Below are 17,055 nucleotides of genomic sequence, written 5' to 3'. Positions count from 1 at the left end.
CTTGTGCCCCTCTCTTCTGTGGGGTCCCTCAGGGGTCTATTTTGGGATCCCCTCCTATTCACTGTTTTCATGTTACCCCTGGGGCAAATCATGCGCAGACACAATATCGATTTCCACTGCTATGCAGATGATACGCAGCTGTATGTCCCAATGCAGCCTGGTAATAATGATGTTTCATGTATTTTCTCTTGCCTTGCTGAGATAAAAAATTTAATGTCCGAAAATGTTTTGCAGTTGAATGTCACCAAATCAGAAATTGTTATATTGAGTCCCTGTGGCCCCAGCACTAGTAACATTACCAATCTCTCCTCTAGTCTGGGCACCTTATCTAACAATGTTCAAAAAGAGGCCCGAAATCTCAGTGTCATCTTTGACTCAGAATTATCTTTTGATACTCAGGTGACTAAAGTAATGCTGCTTTGCCAGACTGAGACAGCTAACAAAGATCAGGTCATTCCTGTCCCCTGCAGACTTAGAAAAGTTCATCCATGCTTGCATGAAACCAGTACAGTGTTAGAAGTCGTACTTAGAATAAAGAAATACAAAATAATCATTTTGTGTTCTCTAAGCTTCACACTTGATCATTTTCTTCAGTAAGTGTATCTGTGATTATTTCCAACCTCCTCTGAGTAAACTCTTAGTTTAGTAAAATGAGCTCTGTCAGTGGGTGGTGTCATAGTTTATCTTCTTCTCTCCACATTATAATGATCACATCAACTCCTGCTACACATCAGTGGTTCAGATTCACAGAATATAGATACACTGCCACCTAATGAGAGGAAGTAGCAGGTGTAAGTGATTATGAGCTGATGAAAACATAGTGATGGTGAGGTTTTTGTACTGAGGAGCAGTGATGTGTGGCACTGTGTAAACTAGCAGCACAGAAGTAAACTGCACTGCTGTTCAGGTCCAGTGTTTCAATGGTTAAAGTGCAGGTCTGGTCTTTATTTGCACTTCCATGTATTTTAACATCAAATCCAGTTTCTGGATTTCCAGAGTCTGCTAACATGTATCCCAGGAACTGCAGCTGTCTGTTGTTTAACTGCTTGTACCAGAGGATTCGATCATAGTTATCAATACTATGTGAACATCTGATGTTAGCTGTTTCTGTTGATTTCTTGATCATGTGAGCTGGAGTCTGCTTCACTTTGTTACTGAGAGAGGAACCTGTGAAAAAAGAACAAAAAAAACAACTTACTTTAATAAAAGCATGAATAAAATATGTAAAATAGCCAATTTTTTTGTGATATTTTCAATAACACTCAGAATAATCAGGAAATAAAGCATAAACATATACAGTATATAGGTGTTATTACCTGAGATGAGTGTGATATTTAAGATTATACAGAAGACAGTGATCATCTTGTTTTTCATGGCTGCTCTTGTTATTGCTCCTGTTAGTGTGTTTTTATTTCTGCATATGTGGTTCTTATGAATAGTCACACCTCTGCATCTTGGTAAGCCATCAGGAAACCAAACCAACTGTTTAATAACATGGTGTCAGGATGCATCATATGCCACTGCAGATATACTGTGCTACAGCGCCTCCTTATGAAAATGGAATGAACTGTAAAGAAAGCAACAAACCTGCAGGTGTGTGACATCAGTGTTGCAAGTCCTGCAAAGTGCTTTATTTTACAGCAGGTCACGTCCACTACTGTGATTCATGTACATTAATTTATTGGCCAACCTGAGACAAATATAGGAGCTTCACTCCAAATCCTGATTTATAATTTAACATTCATAATATTTCTAGACAAAAAACAAAACAACTTTGTGGGAACTGGTGGAAATATGAAATTCCCCCTCACAAAGGCAGTGGTTTGTGGGAAATAACTGGTTTTCTTCTTGTTTCCTGTAATGTTCTAAGACAACAACTAACAGTCAAGCTGTGAATGAATGCTGGGGTGATTATATGATAGGGATAGGTCACCAGGAAAGGTCAACGTAAGGGTTGCACATAATGGCATCTGTTAGGGTAAACATTAGATAACATCTACTAGGGTCATAAACATTAGGTATGGTGTCTGTTCTTGTTTTACTTTGACGTTTGTGTATAAGTGGTCAAGCTTTTTGGAGGAAGGGGAGAGACCATTTTAGACCGTCCTTGGTGACAGTGTCTCTCCTCCATGCAAAAGTCCATGCATGCAGTAAAGACGTGATTTACTCAACACTGATGACTCAAGAATTTCTTTCACAGGTTAATATTAGAGCTGCAGCTACAGATTATTTTCATAATTGACTAATTTGTCGATTATTTTCTCAATTCATCGCATAATCGTTTGGTCTATAAAACAAACCTGGAAATGATGATATTCTCAAATGTCTTGTTTTGTCCACCGACCAAAACAGTTTAAGTTTCAGTTTATTTGATTTATTTGTTATACGGAGCAAAGAAACCAGAAAATATTCACATTCAAGAATCAGAGCAACTTGTTTTAATAATGGATAAAACACTCGATCCAGAGCGCCATCTGTACTCTGTTGTCTTCTTTTCTTTTCCCTGTCACTAGCAGTTGGGTTTTTGTGCAGCTGCCCGAGTCACCTGCATCACTGTGTTTACTCACTGAACAAAAATACAGTCCACTGTCTTCAGGCTGCAGCTTCTCCACTGTCAGAGATCCAGTGTTGGTGTCGCTCTTCTGTGCTGGAAATTTGTCCTTACTGAAGCCACTCTCATATTTATGTTCAGTAGTAGTAGTAGTTGTGAAAACTATTTGCTTCATCATCTCCCCTGGAAGCTGCCTGTACCAGTACATCTGGTAATAATCGATACCCTTGGTGTGTTTGCAGTGTATCGTTGCATTGTCACCCATGTCTTTCCAGAGAATGGAGGTTTGAGTGACATCACTTCCATCAGTGAGACCTGTTTATAACAGATTAATGGTGTAAGTTTTAAATTGGACAATTCTATGAAACACTGTAAGAAATTCTCATTGTAATTCACCTTTCGTCCAAAGCAAAAAAATCAAAAAGCTGAGGTGAACCTGTTTCTCCATGTGTGTTATCAAAGTCAGAGTAACTGTCAGCTTCATTGCCAAGATCTAAATAGTTGTTAGTGGGAGTGTAACTGCAGTTTGTGACGTTTGTTCCTGCAGGTGTATCAAAAGCCTTGTGGTTAATCAGAATGTAAGTGGCACCATTTATGATACTTGAGATCCCCCTAAAGTAATAGAGTTGTACTGTAGTGTTGTACTTGGGGTTTTTGTTAATCTTCCAAGTGTGGATATATCACTGTGTTCACTGACTGCACAGAAATACAAGCCTTTATCCTCTGGCGTCAGATTCCTCACCGTCAGTGTCCCACTGTGAGCGTCAGGTTTGGTGGCAGGGAATTTCTCCTGACTGAAGCCTGCTCCATAGTCAGGATTACTGTTTGTATAAACAAACAGTATTTGCTTCATGTTTTCTCCTGGCAGCTGTCTGAACCAGTACATCTGGTAATAAGATTCACCCTTGGTGTGGCGGCAGTGTATCGTGGCATTGTCACCCTTGTTCTTCCACTGTATTGGTGTTTGGGTGACATCACTCCCATGAGCAAGACCTGTGGGTTTTGAAGTTGTAAACATTTTGGATGAATGAATGAATGCATCGAGTCCATTAACACAAAAACAATATTGTTTGACGTTACCTCCTCATATTAAACACATAATAATAGAGGTAAGTTTTATTATAATTACCCATAGTCCATAGTAAAAACACTGGCAATAAGTGGTGTTTTTTGATGATGGTAATATCCATGTCCTGTTTGACTGACACTGTTCAAAGTCCTCATGCAGATACAGAGATTTAAAGGAAGGTCTGAGTTTGTCACTTCATTTCATTCATCTGTAGGTGGTGCTGCGGCTCCCCCTACAGTACATCACTGTAATTAATAAAAGCTGCAATAGTCTGCCCGCTTGCAATAATGCAGAACATCCAACACTTGTAGATTATTTATTTTGATTATTTTATATTATCATTTAAAACAATAATAAAGGGAGAGAAAATTTTAGCTGTACATATTCAAGAACCACAAACAAATATGGACAAAAAATACGAGCAGGATCAAGAAATGTGAAATGGGGAGTAGGACAGTATTTCTTTGTCGCTATGGAACCGGGAGGAAACTGATCTCATACACATGTGCTTGCCTTGTTTACTCCTGAACAGTGCTCACTTTAGCAGATACTCCACCTTGTGGCCAAAAGGAGAAACCACACCTCTCTGTATGTGCTACTTCTCATCACGAAAACTGGAGTACAGATGCTATTTTGTGAGCTACACTGCTACACAGAATAATACATATACAAAACATAAGAAACTGGACATTATAACGTATAGCTATATGAAGGGTGAGGAGATTATAGTTTGTTGATAATGAGAGGAAGGTTTGAACAGGATAAGAAGTGATCATGGTTGAATTAAAATAAATAATCAAATAATCATTTGTAACAAATGTGATTTTAATATCGCACTAGCTCTCCATCAGTATTTTTCTATATATAGATTTTGTTTTTGAAAGGCAGGGCACGACAAATCACGCAGGGGGGAGGGGCATGGCAGAAAATAATAGAGAACCACTGCTGTAAATGCACAGTTGTCCAGTGCTTTGGCAAATCAACAAGCAGACAACAGGCACTGTCTTGGGAGAATTGGCACGACAGGGACATGCCTTGAGAGGACAGCTGGATGAAAACAGTCATTTTTTATCAACTCTTGAAAGACAAGGCAGAGGATGATGTCCTTTTAACCTTATGGTTGCAGATGTCCCAGAAAGAGTACACAAGTCCACAGATCCAGAAAGAAATTTTGTCTACAATGACCAACAATATTGTTAGTGGAATAGCTGATACAATCAGAGATCTAGCAGTTCTTTGGTATGCAGTTATTATGCATGGAACACAAGACATTTCCGGGCAAGCATGCTGGTGCACAGGCACTGATAAAACAAGAGCAGCCACTAGCACTTTATGTTCATTGTGGAGCCCACTGTACAGCATTAGCACATGCAGAGAATCCATCGTGCACTGCAATAAAACCTCTGTGTCCCAAAAGAAGGACAGTACGGGGCAAAGCCATCACAGCTGTTTTGTCACAGTATGGGTCAGTGCTGCAGAGCTTACAGTAGATGGCTTTTGGTGCCTCAAATATCTAAAATATCTACTGCTAATGGCCTGCTAGGGCAGATTTGGAAAGGCAGAACCGTTTTGGATCTCTGAGGCAAGGATGGATCTGAGCTTGAATGCCTGAACATCTCTTTTCAGAAGAGAACTGAAACCATTGATGGCATGAGGGTTGCTGTCCAAGTGATTAGGACCTCACTCAAGGCCAAAAAAGATGAGGCAAGTTTCAAAACGGCGTCGGCTGTGGTTCAGTCTACAGTGTTAAGGGATCATTCGTGGATTGCCTGTAGAAGTACGTAGACTATTTGGGCAAATGGAAAACCTGGTCAGGTTGCTTTTGGTAGTCCCTGTTTCATCCTCTGAGAGAAGTTTTAGTGTCCACCGCAGGCTCAATAACTTGGCTCTGGTCCACAATGAATCAAAACAGACTTAACCATGTTGCTGTCTGTCACGGCCATCAGGATAAACTTGACTTACTGGACAAGAAGTCAATTATGGCTGCAAAGGACAGGAATTGATATTTACCAGTTCATTACATCCATTCTAATGTCTTTTTTCGTTTACCTTAACCTTCACACACCAGTTAGTTAGTGGAAATGTTCACTACTGCAATTCGATGGTCCTACGTTGGGCCTGTCCTCTGATTCCCACTTCCTTCAGTAGCCTTGTTTTGGAGCTGGTTACAAAGTGCTCTGCAGCCCACCTCTACTGGTCACACCTTTACATTCCAGCCTCGCTCCTCTGCTTCATCTCCCAGGTTGGCATTTGAAGCTTTTTTATGATTAAAACAAGCTTTCCGATTGTTTAAGGTTCTTAAATGTGAATATTTTCTTAATTTCTTTGCTCTGGATAACAAAGAAATCATTAAAAGTTAATCATTTTGGTTTGTGGACAAAACAAGGACTTGGGTCTACTGCCATTTCCCAATCCCGGGCTGCGTCCAGTGGGCTTGAGTCTGGTGGTGATGGGTTGGTCAGTTGTTTCTCTTCTTCCCGCATGAAGGAGGTGAACCGTGGGAAGTTCAGCCAGGCTTTTGGAGGTATGGCATTGGTGGTGTTTACTTATATATTTTTTAATAAATTCGGTAATGTTGAGTAACTCTGGCCAGTCTGAGGACACATTTTATTTCCATGTATATATTCTGTGATCTAAATAAAAAAAAAAAAACAAGAATTCATTTTCACGACCACTATCATGTCTGTGATTCTCAATCAATGACAGCTCCTGATGTAAATATAAAAGGCTCATTTTGTGCTAATGAAAAACAATAAAGATAAATTAAATGATTGTACACTTATAATAAAAAAAGTTTAAGTCTAATGATTGTATCTTGAATTTCTGCTAAAAAATGTAATATTTCCACACATTTTTACACACTGGACATATTCAGCAGATTTTGTGGTTGTAGTGACTATAAATGGTTGAGCTGTGTTTCTGCGTAAACTGTGTGTTTTACTGTTGTAAAGCAGTGGATATGATCTTCAGGGATTGTGGTTCAGATGGAGTCTTGAGTGCAGGTGTTCCTGTCTCTGTGTGTCTGGTTTTTTGTTCTGACTCACTGAGACTTTGTAGCACTGTGTTGACGGGCTGCACAGTAATACACACCACTGTCGTTTAACCACAGCTGAGAAACGGAGAGGTCGGAGTGACTGGTGCCATCACCATTGAAGCTGACTTTCCCTCGCACATCATCCTCGATGATCGCTAACTTCATGTTCAGATATCCCAGATACTTCGGAGCCTTGTGTTCGTCTTGCTTGTACCAGAGGATGCGGTCATAATTTGTTATGTTGTGGGAACAGTGGATCTCACTGACAACAGATTCACCACGTCTCTTGACGATGAAAGCAGGTGTTTGGGCGACATGTTTGCTGTCAGAAGTGCCTGTTTATGAAAAGATAACAAATCATGAGATTGAAAGAACTGACCTCATCAGCTGTACACAGTGTTTTGTAAAACTCACCTACGTGTCTCAGCAGATGAAGGAAAAAGAACACGCAAACCTGGAAAATCATATTAGAACTCACTAGTGAGTCGCTACCTATAGCTTTTTCTTCCTGTCAGCATTGCTCGTCACTGTCACTGCAGAGGGGAGGGGTTGCTGTGTCGCGTTGTGTCACATCACATCACAAGGAGAGTGATAGCCCACTGTAAATACACGTTAAATATCTACTGTTTATGACCTGTATTACATGATCTTCAAATAAAGTAATAACCTTTCATATCAGATAAAGCCCGGTTTATTTCTTTGGCTTTTTAATGTCAAAATTTACTATAAATCGAAAGTGACTATAAACATTGTCATATTTGTCTATAACATAAAAAATGAGGGCTATGTCACGATAGAGATATAAAATCCTGTCGGTGACGACATGGATGATGACAGAAGGGTTAACATCCATGATCTGAAGCTGAGAATCTCACATGTCAGTGTAGTCACATGTAGAGTATGAGTGATGAATCAAAAAAGGAATGGTGAGAATGTGTGGTGCTTGAGGTCCCCCTACAGTCCATAATAAAAACAAGATTTGGTGAGTGTTTTTGTTCAGCTTCCACAGACGTCTGTGTCACTGTGTTCACTCACAGCACAGAAATACATGCCTTTATCTCCTGACTCCAGGTTCTTCACTGTGAATGTGCCGCTACGAGCGTCAGGTTTCTCGGCCGAAAACTTTTCTTTGCTGAAATCTCCAAAGTCGAAATCTTTATCGGCTGGTGTTGTCAAAACAATTAGCTCCATGGTTTCTCCCGGCAGTTGTCTGAACCAGTACATCTGGAAATATGATTCCCCCTTGGTGTGGCTGCAGTGTATTGTAGCTTTGTTGTCGCCCTTGTTTTTCCACAGTATGGGGGTTTGTGTCACATCAGTCCCTGCAAAAAAACCTGCATTCACAAGAGTAAGAGTTAAAAAAATCTTTATAATATTATCTGGTGTTTCCTTTAATGACTTTACTGTTCATTACCTGGAGACCACAGTAAAGAGAGAGACAGCGCGATGATGATTTTATCCATATTCTGACTGAACCTCACTCTCATACAGTTACTCTATAGAGATATAAGGTGTTGCAGGTGGGCGTGTCACTGCATTATGTGAGGTGATCATGTGACACTGACATTTAATACGTCACCTACATAGACTGAGTGAAGAGGCCAGATGTTTTCCTATGATGGACTTGTTTATTTTGAAATCTAAAGTAGGAATTATAAATTTCATTATAAAACAATCTGTCAATGTGAGAAAATCCATAAAAAATATGTTGTTTTTTTTGGTTTTTCAAAGACTAGTATTGTTGTTAATAATAATAACAATAATAATAATAATAATAGTACATTCAATTAATTGTATTGTTACTTAAGTAGGATTCAGTTGTTTTGCAACCCTTATTTAAACACGTTCTTAAAACAGCAGATCAGAAACTTCATGATCAGGGAATTAAGGTCAAATCTATTCATGTAGCACATTTGTGGAGAGGAATGATTTTTGTGAAATCAAGCCAGAGATTAATATGGATTTTCCTCGTCCTCTAGGTTAATCTCAAACGGATGATTTCAGGGCTCGGACTCCAATATTTCTCGGAGCGTCCTATTTGTTTTTTTGATACAATTTCACAAATGTTCTCTGTGTTCTTTGTCTTCTGTGATTATAAACTCATAATTGACTGAGATTTTTAGAAAATGGAGACACTAACTTGTGAATTCAGGCGTCTTTGACGATCAGCAATTGCAGGATTTGAGATTTGATCATTTTGGCATGAAGAAACTTCCTGACCACAAACGTCACAAACTTTATTTCCGTTCCTTAATGACATGGTGTCGTGTCAGATGAGGTCTCTGGTTTGTATGAAGGCTGAGTGCAGGTGTTTTTGTATTGACGGTAGGAAACAGTGAGGCACTGTGCTGACTGGCTGCACAGAAATAAACACCACTGTCATTCACTGAGAGACGGTTAATGGTGAGGCTTGAGTGTGAACGACCATCTCCATTAAAGTTGATTTTTCCTTTCAGAGCAACCTCTGGGTTAGGAAAGTTAGTATTTATATATCCCAGAATCTGTAAGTTGTCTTGGTCCTGTTTGTACCACAGGATTGTAGTGTAGCTGCTTATACTGTGTGAACAGTTGATCTCTTTGTCGACAGATTCCCCGCTTCTCTTTGTGATGAAAGGAGGTATCTGGACGACACGGTTGGTATCAGAAGCACCTGTGGGGGAAAAAGAACATAACTTGAATGCAGGATTGTAAACTGTTAAGTTTACATTGTGTTACTCTGCAGTGTTGTCGTTTTTGTCTTACCTTTATTTCCTGGTAACTGAAGAAAACAACAGATAAAAACCATGAAAATCATGTTAAAGGTATTGAAGATATAAGCCCGGGTGATTGAGCACCTGTGGATGGGATCGCTTTACAACTACAGTGATGAAGTGACAGCAGAGTAACAGCACAGCTGCAGTCAATAGAGAGGATCTAACTTCATTTACTGAGGTTTGTTGCCCCCTGCTGGTGTGACAAATACTGCAAGTGGCTTCAGTCGAGGTGCTCGGTCATTTCAGTCATTTCAGCTCAGTGCTGTCCTTTATTGTGAGGCTTTATCTCAAGGAGACTTATCGAGCTATGACGCTGCACACAGGTGGTTTCTCTGGGCTCATGAAAAGTTTTCTTTTGTGATGTTTGTGCTTCTCAAACAAGAGCGACCGTACACTGTAAATACACCCTAAAATACCTGATTCATGTCTTTGGCTTTTTTAATGTTAAATGAAGGATATATATACGTTTGTCAGAAACAATGAAGTTGCCTGTAAATATTTGAACACAAATATGTAGACCTAAAAGTGTTATGAAGTGACTTTTTGAAATATACTTTTGTTGATTCCAAGTATTATTTGTACAATTGTGTATAATATTTAGTGTAAACATATTCAGTGTAATAAATATGATTATTATTATTAATGCAACACGTCAAAGAAGGAATGGTGAGAATGTGTGGTGCTTGAGGTCCCCCTACAGTCCATAATAAAAACTAGATTTGGTGAGTGTTTTTGTTCAGCTTCCACAGACGTCTGTGTCACTGTGTTCACTCACAGCACAGAAATACAAGCCTTTATCTCCTGACTCCAGGTTCTTCACTGTGAATGTGCCGCTACGAGCGTCAGGTTTCTCGGCCGAAAACTTTTCTTTGCTGAAATCTCCAAAGTCGAAATCTTTATCGGCTGGTGTTGTCAAAACAATCAGCTCCATGGTTTCTCCCGGCAGTTGTCTGAACCAGTACATCTGGAAATATGATTCCCCCTTGGTGTGGCTGCAGTGTATTGTAGCATTGTTGTCGCCCTTGTTTTTCCACAGTATGGGGGTTTGTGTCACATCAGTCCCTGCAAAAAAACCTGCGTTCACAAGAGTAAGAGTTAAAAAAATCTTTATAATATTATCTGGTGTTTCCTTTAATGACTTTACTGTTCATTACCTGGAGACCACAGTAAAGAGAGAGACAGCGCGATGATGATTTTATCCATATTCTGACTGAACCTCACTCTCATACAGTTACTCTATAGAGATATAAGGTGTTGCAGGTGGGCGTGTCACTGCATTATGTGAGGTGATCATGTGACACTGACATTTAATACGTCACCTACATAGACTGTGTGAAGAGGCCAGATGTTTTCCTATGATGGACTTGTTTATTTTGATATTTAAAGTAGGAATTATAAATGTCATTATAAAACAATCTGTCAATGTGAGAAAATCCATAAAAAACATGTTTTTTTTTTGGTTTTTCAAAGACTAGTATTGTTGTTAATAATAATAACAATAATAATAATAATAATAGTACATTCAATTAATTGTATTGTTACTTAAGTAGGATTCAGTTGTTTTGCAAACCCTATTTAAACACGTTCTTAAAACAGCAGATCAGAAACTTCATGATCAGGGAATTAAGGTCAAATCTATTCATGTAGCACATTTGTGGAGAGGAATGATTTTTGTGAAATCAAGCCAGAGATTAACATGGATTTTCCTCGGCCTCTACGTTAATCTCAAACGGATGATTTCAGGGCTCGGACTCCAATATTTCTCGGAGCGTCCTATTTGTTTTTTTGATACAATTTCACAAATGTTCTCTGTGTTCTTTGTCTTCTGTGATTATAAACTCATAATTGACTGAGATTTTTAGAAAATGGAGACACTAACTTGTGAATTCAGGCGTCTTTGACGATCAGCAATTGCAGGATTTGAGATTTGATCATTTTGGCATGAAGAAACTTCCTGACCACAAACGTCACAAACTTTATTTCCGTTCCTTAATGACATGGTGTCGTGTCAGATGAGGTCTCTGGTTTGTATGAAGGCTGAGTGCAGGTGTTTTTGTATTGACGGTAGGAAACAGTGAGGCACTGTGCTGACTGGCTGCACAGAAATAAACACCACTGTCATTCACTGAGAGACGGTTAATGGTGAGGCTTGAGTGTGAACGACCATCTCCATTAAAGTTGATTTTTCCTTTCAGAGCGACCTCTGGGTAAGGAAAGTTAGTATTTATATATCCCAGAAACTCTAAGTTGTCTTGGTCCTGTTTGTACCACAGGATTGTAGTGTAGCTGCTTATACTGTGTGAACAGTTGATCTCTTTGTCGACAGATTCCCCGCTTCTCTTTGTGATGAAAGGAGGTATCTGGACGACACGGTTGGTATCAGAAGCACCTGTGGGGGAAAAAGAACATAACTTGAATGCAGGATTGTAAACTGTTAAGTTTACATTGTGTTACTCTGCAGTGTTGTCGTTTTTGTCTTACCTTTATTTCCTGGTAACTGAAGAAAACAACAGATAAAAACCATGAAAATCATGTTAAAGGTATTGAAGATATAAGCCCGGGTGATTGAGCACCTGAGGATGGGATCGCTTTACAACTACAGTGATGAAGTGACAGCAGAGTAACAGCACAGCTGCAGTCAATAGAGATGATCTAACTTCATTTACTGAGGTTTGTTGCCCCCTGCTGGTGTGACAAATACTGCAAGTGGCTTCAGTCGAGGTGCTCGGTCATTTCAGTCATTTCAGCTCAGTGCTGTCCTTTATTGTGAGGCTTTATCTCAAGGAGACTTATCGAGCTATGACGCTGCACACAGGTCGTTTCTCTGGGCTCATGAAAAGTTTTCTTTTGCGATGTTTGTGCTTCTCAAACAAGAGTGACCGTACACTATAAATACACCCCCTAATACCTGGTTCATGTCTTTGGCTTTTTTAATGTTAAATGAAGGATATATATACGTTTGTCAGAAACAATGAAGTTGCCTGTAAATATTTGAACACAAATATGTAGACCTAAAAGTGTTATGAAGTGACTTTTTGAAATTTACTTTTGTTGATTCCAAGTATTATTTGTACAATTGTGTATAATATTTAGTGTAAACATATTCAGTGTAATAAATATTATCATTATTATTATTAATGCAACACGTCAAAGAAGGAATGGTGAGAATGTGTGGTGCTTGAGGTCCCCCTACAGTCCATAATAAAAACAAGATTTGGTGAGTGTTTTTGTTCAGCTTCCACAGACGTCTGTGTCACTGTGTTGACTCACAGCACAGAATTACAAGCCTTTATCTCCTGACTCCAGGTTCTTCACTGTGAATGTGCCGCTACGAGCGTCAGGTTTATCGGCCGAAAACTTTTCTTTGCTGAAATCTCCAAAGTCGAAATCTTTATCGGCTGATGTTGTCAAAACAATTAGCTCCATGGTTTCTCCCGGCAGTTGTCTGAACCAGTACATCTGGAAATATAATTCCCCCTTGGTGTGACTGCAGTGTATTGTAGCATTGTTGTCGCCCTTGTTTTTCCACAGTATGGGGGTTTGTGTCACATCAGTCCCTGCAAAAAAACCTGCATTCACAAGAGTAAGAGTTAAAAAAATCTTTATAATATTATCTGGTGTTTCCTTTAATGACTTTACTGTTCATTGCCTGGAGACCACAGTAAAGAGAGAGACAGCGCGATGATGATTTTATCCATATTCTGACTGAACCTCACTCTCATACAGTTACTCTATAGAGATATAAGGTGTTGCAGGTGGGCGTGTCACTGCATTATGTGAGGTGATCATGTGACACTGACATTTAATACGTCACCTACATAGACTGAGTGAAGAGGCCAGATGTTTTCCTATGATGGACTTATTTATTTTGAAATCTAAAGTAGGAATTATAAATTTCATTATAAAACAATCTGTCAATGTGAGAAAATCCATAAAAAAATGTGCTTTTTTTGGTTTTACACAGACTAGTATTGTTGTTATTATTAATGATAATAATAATAATAATAACAATAATAATAATGATAATAATAATAATAATAGTACATTCAATTAATTGTATTGTTACTTAAGTAGGATTCAGTTGTTTTGCAACCCTTATTTAAACACGTTCTTAAAACAGCAGATCAGAAACTTCATGATCAGGGAATTAAGGTCAAATCTATTCATGTAGCACATTTGTGGAGAGGAATGATTTTTGTGAAATCTAGCCAGAGATTAACATGGATTTTCCTCGGCCTCTAGGTTAATCTCAAACGGATGATTTCAGGACTCGGACTCCATTTGAATTTTGATACAATTTCCCAAATGTTCTCTGTGTTCTTTGTCTTCTGTGATTATAAACTCATAATTGACTGAGATTTTTAGAAAATGGAGACACTAACTTGTGAATTCAGGCGTCTTTTACGATCAGCAATTGCAGGATTTGGGATTTGATCATTTTGGCATGAAGAAACTTCCTGACCACAAACGTCACAAACTTTATTTCCGTTCCTTAATGACATGGTGTCGTGTCAGATGAGGTCTCTGGTTTGTATGAAGGCTGAGTGCAGGTGTTTTTGTATTGACGGTAGGAAACAGTGAGGCACTGTGCTGACTGGCTGCACAGAAATAAACACCACTGTCATTCACTGAGAGACGGTTAATGGTGAGGCTTGAGTGTGAACGACCATCTCCATTAAAGTCGATTTTTCCTTTCAGAGCGACCTCTGGGTAAGGAAAGTTAGTATTTATATATCCCAGAATCTCTAAGTTGTCTTGGTCCTGTTTGTACCACAGGATTGCATCGTAGCTGCTTATACTGTGTGAACAGTTGATCTCTTTGTCGACAGATTCCCCGCTTCTCTTTGTGATGAAAGGAGGTATCTGGACGACACGGTTGGTATCAGAAGCACCTGTGGGGGAAAAAGAACATAACTTGAATGCAGGATGGTAAACTGTTAAGTTTACATTGTGTTACTCTGCAGTGTTGTCGTTTTTGTCTTACCTTTATTTCCTGGTAACTGAAGAAAACAACAGATAAAAACCATGAAAATCATGTTAAAGGTATTGAAGATATAAGCCCGGGTGATTGAGCACCTGAGGATGGGATCGCTTTACAACTACAGTGATGAAGTGACAGCAGGGTAACAGCACAGCTGCAGTCAACAGAGAGGATCTAACTTCATTTACTGAGGTTTGTTGCCCCCTGCTGGTGTGACAAATACTGCAAGTGGCTTCAGTCGAGGTGCTCGGTCATTTCAGTCATTTCAGCTCAGTGCTGTCCTTTATTGTGAGGCTTTATCTCAAGGAGACTTATCGAGCTATGACGCTGCACACAGGTCGTTTCTCTGGGCTCATGAAAAGTTTTCTTTTGCGATGTTTGTGCTTCTCAAACAAGAGCGACCGTACACTGTAAATACACCCTAAAATACCTGGTTCATGTCTTTGGCTTTTTTAATGTTAAATGAAGGATATATATACGTTTGTCAGAAACAATGAAGTTGCCTGTAAATATTTGAACACAAATATGTAGACCTAAAAGTGTTATGAAGTGACTTTTTGAAATATACTTTTGTTGATTCCAAGTATTATTTGTACAATTGTGTATAATATTTAGTGTAAACATATTCAGTGTAATAAATATTATCATTATTATTATTAATGCAACACGTCAAAGAAGGAATGGTGAGAATGTGTGGTGCTTGAGGTCCCCCTACAGTCCATAATAAAAACTAGATTTGGTGAGTGTTTTTGTTCAGCTTCCACAGACGTCTGTGTCACTGTGTTGACTCACAGCACAGAAATACAAGCCTTTATCTCCTGACTCCAGGTTCTTCACTGTGAATGTGCCGCTACGAGCGTCAGGTTTATCGGCCGAAAACTTTTCTTTGCTGAAATCTCCAAAGTCGAAATCTTTATTGGCTGATGTTGTCAAAACAATTAGCTCCATGGTTTCTCCTGGCAGTTGTCTGAACCAGTACATCTGGAAATATAATTCCCCCTTGGTGTGGCTGCAGTGTATTGTAGCATTGTTGTCGCCCTTGTTTTTCCACAGTATGGGGGTTTGTGTCACATCAGTCCCTGCAAAAAAACCTGCATTCACAAGAGTAAGAGTTAAAAAAATCTTTATAATATTATCTGGTGTTTCCTTTAATGACTTTACTGTTAATTACCTGGAGTCCACAGTAAAGAGAGAGACAGCGCGATGATGATTTTATCCATATTCTGACTGAACCTCACTCTCATACAGTTACTCTATAGAGATGTAAGGTGTTGCAGGTGGGCGTGTCACTGCATTATGTGAGGTGATCATGTGACACTGACATTTAATACGTCACCTACATAGACTGAGTGAAGAGGCCAGATGTTTTCCTATGATGGACTTGTTTATTTTGATATTTAAAGTAGGAATTATAAATTTCATTATAAAACAATCTGTCAATGTGAGAAAATCCATAAAAAATATGTTGTTTTTTTTGGTTTTTCAAAGACTAGTATTGTTGTTAATAATAATAACAATAATAATAATAATAATAGTACATTCAATTAATTGTATTGTTACTTAAGTAGGATTCAGTTGTTTTGCAACCCTTATTTAAACACGTTCTTAAAACAGCAGATCAGAAACTTCATGATCAGGGAATTAAGGTCAAATCTATTCATGTAGCACATTTGTGGAGAGGAATGATTTTTGTGAAATCAAGCCAGAGATTAACATGGATTTTCCTCGGCCTCTACGTTAATCTCAAACGGATGATTTCAGGGCTCGGACTCCAATATTTCTCGGAGCGTCCTATTTGTTTTTTTGATACAATTTCACAAATGTTCTCTGTGTTCTTTGTCTTCTGTGATTATAAACTCATAATTGACTGAGATTTTTAGAAAATGGAGACACTAACTTGTGAATTCAGGCGTCTTTGACGATCAGCAATTGTAGGATTTGAGATTTGATCATTTTGGCATGAAGAAACTTCCTGACCACAAACGTCACAAACTTTATTTCCGTTCCTTAATGACATGGTGTCGTGTCAGATGAGGTCTCTGGTTTGTATGAAGGCTGAGTGCAGGTGTTTTTGTATTGACGGTAGGAAACAGTGAGGCACTGTGCTGACTGGCTGCACAGAAATAAACACCACTGTCATTCACTGAGAGACGGTTAATGGTGAGGCTTGAGTGTGAACGACCATCTCCATTAAAGTCGATTTTTCCTTTCAGATCGACCTCTGGGTTAGGAAAGTTATTATTTATATATCCCAGAATCTCTAAGTTGTCTTGGTCCTGTTTGTACCACAGGATTACATCGTAGCTGCTTATACTGTGTGAACAGTTGATCTCTTTGTCGACAGATTCCCCGCTTCTCTTTGTGATGAAAGGAGGTATCTGGACGACACGGTTGGTATCAGAAGCACCTGTGGGGGAAAAAGAACATAACTTGAATGCAGGATTGTAAACTGTTAAGTTTACATTGTGTTACTCTGCAGTGTTGTCGTTTTTGTCTTACCTTTATTTCCTGGTAACTGAAGAAAACAACAGATAAAAACCATGAAAATCATGTTAAAGGTATTGAAGATATAAGCCCGGGTGATTGAGCACCTGTGGATGGGATCGCTTTACAACTACAGTGATGAAGTGACAGCAGAGTAACAGCACAGCTGCAGTCAATAGAGAG

The 17,055-nt window shown here is 39.0% G+C and overlaps 1 protein-coding gene and 3 gene segments (V, D, J or C); all 4 read right to left on the bottom strand.

Annotated features, from left to right (window-relative positions):
• Nucleotides 1-6,612: 6,612 nt before the first annotated feature.
• LOC122782475 (T cell receptor alpha variable 36/delta variable 7) lies at nt 6,613-7,159 on the bottom strand. The gene is made up of 2 exons (XM_044046805.1): nt 7,069-7,159; nt 6,613-6,989 (listed from the first exon to the last, which is right to left on the bottom strand). The coding sequence occupies exons 1-2, from the start codon at nt 7,118-7,120 to the stop codon at nt 6,661-6,663; spliced, it is 381 nt and encodes a 126-aa protein (XP_043902740.1). The 5' UTR covers nt 7,121-7,159; the 3' UTR covers nt 6,613-6,660.
• A 491-nt stretch (nt 7,160-7,650) lies between these two features.
• On the bottom strand, nt 7,651-8,197 carry LOC122783113. The segment is given in 2 exon segments: nt 7,651-7,988; nt 8,069-8,197. Coding segments are annotated over 2 exon segments (411 nt in total).
• A 1,897-nt stretch (nt 8,198-10,094) lies between these two features.
• Nucleotides 10,095-10,744, bottom strand: LOC122782471. The segment is given in 2 exon segments: nt 10,095-10,481; nt 10,562-10,744. Coding segments are annotated over 2 exon segments (411 nt in total).
• Nucleotides 10,745-15,077: 4,333 nt separating this feature from the next.
• LOC122783111 lies at nt 15,078-15,608 on the bottom strand. The segment is given in 2 exon segments: nt 15,078-15,479; nt 15,560-15,608. Coding segments are annotated over 2 exon segments (387 nt in total).
• Nucleotides 15,609-17,055: the final 1,447 nt, after the last annotated feature.

This window comes from Solea senegalensis, linkage group LG16 (genome assembly GCF_019176455.1).
Source record: "Solea senegalensis isolate Sse05_10M linkage group LG16, IFAPA_SoseM_1, whole genome shotgun sequence".
Classification (NCBI taxonomy): domain Eukaryota; kingdom Metazoa; phylum Chordata; class Actinopteri; order Pleuronectiformes; family Soleidae; genus Solea; species Solea senegalensis.
The sequence above is the reverse complement of the archived record's forward strand: the minus strand, read 5'-3'. Positions and strand labels throughout refer to the sequence as shown.